The sequence below is a fragment of the Trichomycterus rosablanca genome, chromosome 18, assembly GCF_030014385.1.
Source record: "Trichomycterus rosablanca isolate fTriRos1 chromosome 18, fTriRos1.hap1, whole genome shotgun sequence".
Classification (NCBI taxonomy): Eukaryota; Metazoa; Chordata; class Actinopteri; order Siluriformes; family Trichomycteridae; genus Trichomycterus; species Trichomycterus rosablanca.
In genome coordinates, this window is record NC_086005.1 from 27205917 (window position 1) to 27217114 (window position 11198).

An 11198-nucleotide genomic window follows, 5' to 3' on the forward strand; every position below is an offset into this window, starting at 1 on the left:
GGTTCAGCACGATTGGCTCTTTTCCATTAGATCTGCCTCGCCGCGAGACGACGGCACGGCACGGCTGGTGTGTGTTAAACCCTGATTAGAACAAGAGACATTTTTTTTGTCTAAAGTCATCCCATCCGTTTAACTGGCACTGGCGCTGGCACACGGGGGGTGAGGGGGGGGTGTATCCGTGGCTCCGGCGGGCAGCCTGCACATAAACACACACACGCTGACCCGACGTGTTCGCTGAAGCTTCGCTGAAGATGATTATCGTCGAGTGTTTCTGCTTATTATCTCTGGCCTTTATTAACCGGCCCAGATGATCAGGTGACGGCTCGCTGTGGAGGCTCTCGCTCGTTTTTTGTCGTTGATATTTGGAGTTGCTCTTGAATCTTTGGCTTCTTAGGAATACGTTCTATTGAAAGGTGAGTTTTATTAGATTTTTTAAATACTGACACATACAAGTCAGAACATTTTGTAGGCAGACAGACGGAACTTCATTTTATGCTGGTGTCCAGTTTTAAGTGTCTGTCTGAAAAGACATTAAATATCAAGAGTCAGAAAGTCATCGATGCTTAAATAATGTTTATATTTCTATTAAATTTCTCAACACACTTGATTTAAACGATAGAAAACATTCCGGTCGGTGCAAAGACTCCACAGCAGTATGACCTCACTTTCTGGCTCGCAGGGTCGCTTCCTCTAATTGTTTAATCCCCGGTGCAGCTTTGGCCGCATGATGAAATCCACTCACTGCCCCCCGAGACGTGGATGATCTCAGATTACCGCCGTGTATTATCGGGAACACGATTTATACCCCGGGTCTCCTCATGTTTATCTCCGTTCCTCAGGGAATAAATGATCACCTCAGCAAGACGACTCGCCAAAGACAAACCCGAAGTCCAGATCTCCTTCAGCCTCGACGAGTCCTCTGGTAAGTCGCTACGCTTGTTTAAAATAAAAACAAAATAAAAACTTCAGGGTTCAATAAAGGATTTAGAATTATGACTTGGCTGCTATGCCGTGAAGGGGTTTTGTCCTGACAGCCACCTCCCCCTCGTCAGTCATGGCATAAGCTGCATGTCACCTACCAAAACAGCAACCGGCACAAGCCAGCACAAAGCCCCCCTCTCATGCCAGATCTGTTTTTTTTGGTAAACCAGGTGCTCCCTCTATTTCAGTAGATCCCCGGCATCTTAAAAACACAAGATCTACCTAGACACAAAGCCGTACCGGTCCGGCTGTCAGGGTGTTTTACGGCTATTCGAGCGAACGTTACGACGGCAGCTGCAGAGCGTCCGGCTCAGCATCAGGTTTCCTCTTCAGTACCGCGCTGCTGTCTGATTCACTCGCTCGCTTTTAGAAAACCCGGCCTATATTTAAACTTTAGTCTATAGTTGAGCGCTCAGCACCGTGCCCGGTGTGCTGCCCTCGACCTCCCGTGTCTTCCCGGGTCCCGGAGGAGGGCTGGGCGAACACAGATCTGAGATACGGATCGGGTCCTCGCTGACCTCAACGGGTCGCTAATGCACATGTGGGGTCTCACGTGTACTGTAATGGTTCCAGCATGATCGCACCCTCGTTTTCCTAACCTGTCTACGTACGCGCATAGCAAGGGCCCTACTAAATTCACGGGAAAATGTGATTAATTTCACGGATTTTTAAAGAAAAGAGCCACATTTCACATCAGTCATTAAATTACGCTCACAAATGGAAGCTACGGTATGCAGCACAGCTACCTTAATGGTTGATTGTAAACCTAGAACATCCAGCGACCGTCTCAAATACAAAAATACTCGTCCGTGTTTTGACCCCCCCTCCTTCTGCGTCCACAGAATTGGTTACCCGAGTCGTGTTTTTAGCTGCCTTAGACTTCGACATCTTGGACATTTTAACTCACCGATTGGTGACTGAATTGCCGTAGGATTGCTAGTGTAAGAGACATTTCTGTGGTGTAGTGTAGTGTGCTGACAATGTTAGATGTGTGTGTCCCTTTGTGGATTCTATCATCAATGGAAAAATGTGTTTCTCTACACACGTGATCATCTCTGTGTAGTCTGAGCTGCACCTCAAAAGAACAAACCAGTAAAGTATTAGTTTATTTCTTACTTTATAACCTCAGCAACTCTAAAGACGCTCGGGACACCAGGACCGCCTCAAACACACAAACCTTATTTACCTTTAACCTATATGGTGTATTTAAGGGTTGTCACAGCAGATCTGGTCCACTGTTTGTATGCCGGATGCCCTGCATAACACAACCCTCCTACTTCTATACGGACTTGGGACCGGCACTGAGAACACACTGATAAGAGCACCTCCCAATGGCTAGGCTGCTTCGACCATCCTCCACCTTGGATATAGGTCAGATTATGTCTGCGCAGACGCCCGACACGCTGATAGCACCGCTGAGATTCGAACCCTGGATCAGCAGATCTCAGTGGTACAATTTAGTATCTCCAGTTCACCTCACTTACACGTTTTTGGACTGTCGGAGGAAACCGGTGCTCCCGGAGGAAACCCACACAGACACGGGGAGAACATGCAAACTCTACACAAAAAGGACCTGGACCGCCCCACCTGGGGATCGAACCCAGAACCCTCTTGCTGTGAGGCGACCGTGTATATTTTCAGTGAAATAATTCAGGAGTCTTGGTGTTTGCTTTGTTTGAGGTGAGGGGTGCAGGGAAGCATGCCGACATGAAAGCGTATCCCGCTACTACACAAAAAAAGCCCGGACATTTGTACACGGGCGCTTGGCATACCTCTGTACCCCCTCATTATGCCAGTAATGCTGATCTAATTCTGTCTCTCTCACAGAGCTAAACCCTGCGGAGGATGAATACCCATCTTTTCCCAACCTTGAGCAACGCCTGCAGGTAACAACAACCCTGCCAAGCTTTGCAATCACAGTCGAAAATGAATTGCATTTCTTTAGGACAGTGGATTTACTAAGCAGGGTGCTCGGGGTCACACGGTAACAGGTACACGCCAAAGTAAAAGGGTCTTTGTGATCTGCCCTACATGATAAATACACGGGACTATAATTATAACACCGGACACCAGGAATAGCAAGTATGAATCACTGGCTTATGCAATAGTATGCAATAACTGCTCCCTAAATAAAGCATCCAGTGGAGTGTGAGTGTGTAGGATGATATCAGGTGTACATTTACTATTTTTACACATTTCTTTAAGCAGTGCCAGTAAATCAACAAAACAAATAGGGTGGTCATAATGTTTTGGCTTATACTATATGGACGAAGTATATGTACATGTGGACCTGCTTATGATTGACTTCTAAAGGAGCACAAATTCTCACAGACACTCCAAACTCCAACAAGAATGTCCAACAAGTTAACGGACAAGGTCCAGTAATGGATTGACGTTCTGTTCAGGGTGTTCCTGTCTTGAGCCCAAGGGTTTCCAGCCCACCGCAACCAGGACAAGGATAAAGCAGCAATGAAAATTAAATTAAATTAAAAAATCAGCCCACAAGGCTCAGTGTTGGAAAAGCACAGACGTTTAGGATACAGATACAGTACAGTATAGGATGTAATTCCACGGTCTGAACGCAAGAGAGCAGCACTGGTAGGTCTCTAGTTTTTTAATTCAATTAAACTCAACTTTTATTATTATTATTATTATTATTATTATTATTATTATTATTATTATTATTATTATTATTATTATTATTATTATTATTATTATTATTATTATTATTATTATTATTATTATTATTATTATTATTATTATTATTATTATTATTTTAATACAGGTCTGTACAGTATAACTAAACACTGTCAGGCTACTTCTCTGGTGCAGATATAAAAGACAAAAGTGTAAAAACGACAGACTGGACATAGACAGTGTGCATAGACAGACAATACAGAACTAAGGTTACATTCACAGCTTAGATGTTCTGTGTTTAAAAGGAATGAACGATTATGTTATACTTGATAGTTTCCTGGTAGTATTTTAAAGGTGTCCTGAAGGTGTTCAGTGGCTTTAAATGTTAATGTTGTGATTAAAGGCTAAGACTGACTTTTTACGATTGATGCTAGACTTCTTTGATATTTGTACACATTACTGATGATGCAGGGAATCAGTATTTATTGTAGATCCTTGAATTACTGACACTGTGTGTATTGTGTTGTTTGCACTTGTGTCCTGTGTTGCACCCTGGTTCTGGAGGAACGTTGTGACTAAAGTAAAGCCTCTTAAACTTGCATTTGGATGCTTCAATGCATCCCTTGATTCTTAGCATTGATTCTTAGCCTCCCGGTCACTGAAAACACACCTACAGCATGATGCTGATAAATGAGAATGAGATAAACTGCCCAAATCCAGCTGATAAAGTTTGTAGAGACTTAATCAAGGAGACTGTAATCGCTGCCAAATGGGCTTCAACAAAGTACAGAATTAAGGATCTAAATAATTTAGTAAATTAGCTATTTTAAACTCTGAAACTATTTGAAATGACACTTTGTCATTGTGGGTATATAAATGTAAACTGATGTAAGAAAATAGCAATTATATTCACTTAAAATCAAATCTGCAAAAAGTCAAAGGGTCAGAATATTGTCTGATTATCTGATCTGATAGATTAAGTGAGTTTAATGTATTGGGTTTTTCCTAAAATATAGTGAGTAAAAGTGAAATGTGTTAAGTAAAATAAATACTAAAATATTAAATCATAAAGAGGAAAAAAAATCTAGTACAGTACACAAGTACAATATCAAAGGAATTATACTTTAATACCTGTCTGGTCCTTCTTTCTAAATGACTGATAAAAAGAGAGTAAATAGTTCATAGTAGTAAATATTTATATATATAATACTTTTAATAGCAAATATTTTATACACACACACAGGTACTGAATGAATAGCAGAAGTAGTTGTAGAGACATTGCTGTGAATCATGATGACAGCAGAAGTTTCCTACACGACGTGGTCGATCACTAACAGCTCAGCTGCTGAGATCATGGAAAGTGGATTTTCTGGGATTTTTTCTTTTCACTGACGCTCCACGTTTTTTGTGTCTGGATTTTACATGACATGCTATTAAACTCCTGATCTGAGTTTCTCTAGGAACTGATATCTTGTTTAATATGCCTGTAATAATACTTAATATTGTTGTGTTCTGTAGATGGTAATATAACACAAGGAAGTTGGGACTAAGACCAAAGTCTTACAAATGTTCAGAAATATACAACACCTAATGAAAATAAAGATTTCTATCCCTAATTTTTGCAAAGCTACAACTTACTTTATTAGTTGAATTTTGGGGCAATTGATGATCTGTATATACACCATTATCTATATACTTACTATATACAATTTATGCAATAAGTAGAGATCTTGAAGTTTTTTTTTAATAACAATATTAAAAACATGAATATAAAAAGTTATATAAGGAAAAAAAACCTTAAACATCAAAAATACTGGTTCAATAATCGACAAGTGGAACTTTTTAATGTAAGTTATGTACTGAGAGAATTACATCTGATCTGTCAAACTGAACGTTAAAACCTTAAACCAAAATCACTCAAGGGTTTTCTGAAAATTAAAGGGGCTCCCCTCACATAGCCTAGAGTTTTTCAAACAAAAAACAAGGGTCGCAGAGAAAATTAATAAAGTAATAATTAAATAAACTTGTATGTGAACACCCTTTTGTGGAGGCTTTATGTTACATCTTGTAAACCACAGTAGCTCGTCTGTATGATCGGACCACATGGGCCAGCCTTTGCTTCCCACGTGCATCAGTGAGCCTTGGCCACCCATGACCCTGTCGCCGGTTTACCACTTTTCCTTCATTGGACCACTTTTGACAGATACTGACCACTGCAGACCAGGAACACCCCACAAGTGCTGCAGTTTTGGAGATGCATTTTTCCTGCTTCTAACATCAACTTTGAGGATAAAATGTTCACTTGCTGCGTAATATATCCCCCCCATTAACAGGTGCCATGATGAAGATAATCAGTGTTATTCACTTCACCTGTCTGTGCTCATAATGTTATGCCTGATCAGTGTATGAACTGGAAGTTAAATAACTAAAATCAAAGGCGACCCAGCCAGCCACCGTTCCAAGGAACTGTATGTTGTTGAATCTGGATTTTCTGACTGATACGAGGAGTTTTTTTAGTTTCTGGTCGGCTGGTGGAGGTTTAGTCTGGCAGTACTTGTCCCACGTATGACCCCGTTCTGTTTTTCTCTGTCCCTCTGTCTCTCAGCCAGTGCTGCCGTGCCAGTCTCTGAAGGAGTCGGTCCAGATCTACAGAGAACACTGCAAAATGGCTAAAGAGTTTCACCAGGTTAAAAACGAAATCGCTCTGCTGGAAGACAGAAAGTAAGTCTGATGCCCGTCAGCTGAGAGAATGCCAGGCTTCACCCAGCTGGCACTCACGCACGCACGCACACACGTCCAGGTTTCGTGAAAGAATGAGGATATAAACATTTTCTGCTTCCTTTATTTATTAACCCACCGTAAAGCACCGCTTCAGCTGCATTAGGATTAGTTTTAAATACAGATTAAATCCCAAATAACTTCCTCTTTGATAGACGTGTTTTTTTATTATGGTTTAAGGTAAACGTGTTTAGTCCCTGTAAATACGCAAGCAAACGTCATCTGAGGTTTAGTGTTTTTCTGAGGTGATGCATTTTTCCAGCGTCGTACTGACTTTTTAGTTTTTGGTTGAGCTCGTAGCCACTGATGCGCCGCTGTTTTCACATCATCATCATATGAAAATCTTCTTCCTCTTAAAGCTTCTTTGAGTATCCAAAAAGAAGGAAATCAGATGGAGCTAAATCCGGACTATAAGCATCTTTCAGTCTCTCAGACACGACCGATTACTCCTCCTCCACCCTCACCGCTTATAACCACAATATAACAGTGAGGAAAATTTTTGAAGGTCCCTCGTATTATTTTATAAAGTATAGTTAATGCAAACAAAAAAGTCCAAATGGAGATCTAAAGGTCAGTGAAACTGGGCAGTACACAAAAATACATGTTAGAATCTAAGCTCGGACTTTTCCTCCCAATCTAGTCGTATCCAGTTCCCTAGTTGCAGACCTCCACTCCACTCCTGACCGAGGAGGGTCGTAACTTACACACATCTCCTCCGACACGTGTGCGATAATCGACCTGCGCAAGACGGGTTCATATGGGGATCCGTATCGTGCACGGAGAGCCACGCACCGATCTCCGTTATCCCCCGTCTCATCGAACAGCCGATAGTCATGATGAATCCATTCCAGCATTCCACCCTCAAACAAACCAATCATCATCTGTATGGGTGCCCAGCCAAAAGCGGAGACTCAAACTCATGTCCTAAAGCCTCAAGTGGACAGGTGAGGTATTGCAATCACTGCAGATTGTGTTTCATTAGCTCGGATATAGATAACGGAGCAAATTATGCATTCATGCTTACAAATGTGCCCAAGTAAAGGTATAAAAATCACCCAACTTAACTTACACCTACCTTAAAACCTACACAGCACACACTATATGAACAAAAGTATGTGGACACCTAGACATGAGCTTGTTGGATATTTACATTTACAATTTTGGCATTTAGCGGGCGCTTTTATTCAAAGCGACTTACAGTACCGTGACAGTATGTTGTCTTAGCAATTGAGGGTTAGGGGCCTTGCTCGAGGGCCCAATAGTGGCAACCTGGCAGTGGTGGGGCTTGAACCAGCGACCTTTCAATTACTAGTCCAGCATCTTAGGCCATCTTTTTGGCTACAACTGCTCTATATTCATATATATTATATTTAATTCAACCATGGGCAGATAATATAGAGTTGCCTTCGATTAGAGATAAAGATTTAGTCAACATTCCAATGCATCCCTAAATTGTTTGAGCTTCTTCACACCTGACTTGACTTTATATACGACACATCACAGTCATCTGGAACAGATAAGAGCTTACACAAACTGTTGCTACAAAGCTGTAAGCATGTTATTTATTATATATAATAAGTGTGGCTAAAAACACCTGACTTTAATAAACAGGAGGGCTGTCCACCTACTTTTGGCCGTATAGCAGAAGTTAAGACTGTAAGTCTGATGGCTGTGAGCAGGGAAAACCCTCCCGCTGCACAACAACTCACATTAACGCAGGCCAAGTTTCATGAAGGAACAAACACACACATAATCAAACGAAGCTTCCCTAAAATGAATAAAAATCAGACGTCCTGCATGATTATGCAACACACGAGTATTCGTCTGGTCCTTTTTCTCTGAACGTGGTCTTCTTCGACAGGGGGAATTTCCTTACAAGTCAGGCTCTGCTGGGTAAAAATAGTCCTGTGTAATCACGACGGGCTCTTACGTACTGTACTGTGGCATGCAACGCTTGTGGTTTTTAAAAACAGGTTGTGTTGCCTGGCACAGTCGAGCACTATTAAACTATACTCAGCTTGCAAAAATATTGTTATGTTTTTCCTCCTGATACACGGTGACATACCTGGTTTGTGAGTGTGTGTGGGTGGTTGGTTTTCTTTAGTGGTCTGGAAAATGTCCCACTGTCCAATGACTACTGACCATAAGGGTTAAGAATCAGTATTTATTTACTCATTTATCTGAAATAAATATAGGAATCCAGGCCCGTCAGACCACCAATTTTATAACCTGCTTATCTCTGCTTATAATTGTCCTGACATAAGGATAAGAATCTCTGAGATTCAGAGGATTTTAATGAAAACATACGTTGTTTTAAGGTGAGATTTTAGTGAAAATACAGAGAAGGAACTGGAACAGCATCCAGCACACCGGTTGCCTGGCTTTAAAAACCCTGTACGATTTTTTTGTACGAAGTATTTAAACCAATTTTCATGAGTGTACACAATTCCACTTTTTAATATACAGTAGATGCATTCCTTAATATTGCCTGTGCATTTTTATTTATATATTTATTATTATTTTCGGCATACAGCAGGCGCTTTTATCCAAAGTGACAGTATACAGTCTAAGCAATTGAGGGTTAAGGGCCTTGCTCAAGGGCCCACAGTGGCAACCTAACAGTGGTGGGGCTTCAACAAGTGACACTTTGTTTACTAGTCCTGTATCTTAACCTCATTCCTCAATATTGCCTGTGCAAGGAGTATCTGAATAGAAGGATGAGTGGAATTCCACCTAATGACAAACCAGGACACTCCGTAACCAATCAGCAACTTCCTCCGGATTTAGCTCCATCTGATTTCCACCTTTTTGGAGGCTCAAAGAAGCTTTAAGGGGAAGAAGATTTTCATGTGATGATGATGTGAAAGCGGTGGCGCATCATGATTATGCAACACACGTACACGTGTACCATTAAAAAGTTGGTACGATGCTGGGAAAATACATCAGAAGGTGACGATGTAGAAAAGTTGATTTATTGTTTTTTGAAATTCTTAATAAATAGAGTTTAAAAAGTACGGAAACTTTTTGAAGAACACTCGGACATCAGAACCCTCGGACATCAGAACCCTCGGACATCAGAACCCTCGGACATCAGAACCCTTGTACATCAGAACCCTCGTACATGGGAAAATACATTTTAAAAACTCACAACAACTGGAGAGTCACTCTGGCTGATCCCCTGTCAGTCATAACAAATTGGACTGGGAACATCTGAGACTTGATCTCTCAATACTGTTACCCTGCATTTTCACAAGAAGAGGAACTCAATACAAGACCTGTATGATTAAAGTGAGTTTACACTGCTTAACCTGATGTAAATAGTGATTTTTGTACGGTTTGCTTTGCAACACTGTTCCTGACCATCGAAACCTGACAGATCAGTGCGCCGAGGAGATGCTAACTGTCCTCATGCATTCACATGAGCTTAAAATCCCTAAATAAAGGTTTTGCTCTGTGTGCGCTTCGCAGGAGGGAGCTGATAGCAGAACTGGCCGAAGACGAAAGTGCGACGCTGGAGATCGCCGGACTGGAGGAAGAGTTTCACCTGCTGGTGGAGGAGAACCAATCTCTGGTCACCATGTACACCGAGTGCACTCAGCAGCTCGCCACTCTGCGCATAGTCAATCAGAAGAGGCAGGGCTCGTCCTGACCCACGCAGGAGCCGTAATGGAATTTTTTTCACTTGGAAAGTACCATAAATTTTGAGAGAATTACAATGATACTATAAAACACTGGTTTAAAATGGTAAATACTTCTTACACAATGAGCAGAACGTTTGGAAAGGTGAATGGTTACTGTACCATACTGTACATGCATCAGGCTTCAGACTGAATTAAATTCTAGGGTTATAATCTATAGATAATATACAATACAAATGATCAATTCATTTATAGTCTGTTGTACCACCGTGTTATTCTACAAGCATTTAGGATCGTGGCAGGTTTCATTTACTGACCCTGGACAGGTCGCCAGTCCATAACAGGGCGAACACACACACACACACACATACACACACACACACACACACACACACACACACACACCTAGGGCAATTTTAGCATCTTCAGTTAACCTGACTGGATGTCTTTGGACTGTGGGAGGAAACCGGAGCATCCGGAGGAAACCCAGACAGAACAAACCCAGGGCCTTCTTCCAATGATATGTGTTACACTATATACACCGATCAGCCATAACATTAAAACCACCCCCTTGTTTCTACACTCACTGTCCATTTTATCAGCTCCACTTACCATATAGAAGCACTTTGTAGTTCTACAATTACTGACTGTAGTCCATCTGTTTCTCTGCATGCTTTGTTAGCTCCCTTTCATGCTGTTCTTCAATGGTCAGGACCCCCACAGGACCACCACAGAGCAGGTATTATTTAGGTGGTGGATCAGTCTCAGCACTGCAGTGACACTGACATGGTGGTGACATGGTGGTGTTAGTGTGTGTTGTGCTGGTATGCTGCTGGAGTTTTTAAACCCCTCACTGTCACTGCTGGACTGAAAATAATCCACCAACCAAAAATATCCAGCCAACAGCGCCCCGTGGGCAGCGTCCTGTGACCACTGATGAAGGTCTAGAAGATGACCGACTCAAACAGCAGCAATAGATGAGCGATCGTCTCTGACTTTACATCTACAAGGTGGACCGACTAGGTAGGAGTGTCTAATAGAGTGGACAGTGAGTGGACACTGTGTTTAAAAACTCCAGCAGCGCTGCTGTGTCTGATCCACTCATACCAGCACAACACACACTAACACACCACCACGTCAGTGTCACTGCAGTGCTGAGAAGGA

At 41.8% G+C, this 11198-nt stretch overlaps 1 protein-coding gene across 1 annotated transcript; it reads left to right on the forward strand.

Moving 5' to 3' along the window:
- The first annotated feature begins 266 nt into the window (after positions 1–266).
- On the forward strand, positions 267–10157 carry map3k7cl (map3k7 C-terminal like). The gene is made up of 5 exons (XM_063014524.1): positions 267–413; positions 840–922; positions 2809–2867; positions 6224–6339; positions 9865–10157. Exons 2-5 carry the CDS (start codon positions 847–849, stop codon positions 10043–10045), a joined length of 432 nt encoding a protein of 143 aa, XP_062870594.1. The 5' UTR covers positions 267–413; positions 840–846; the 3' UTR covers positions 10046–10157.
- The last annotated feature ends 1041 nt before the right edge of the window (positions 10158–11198 follow it).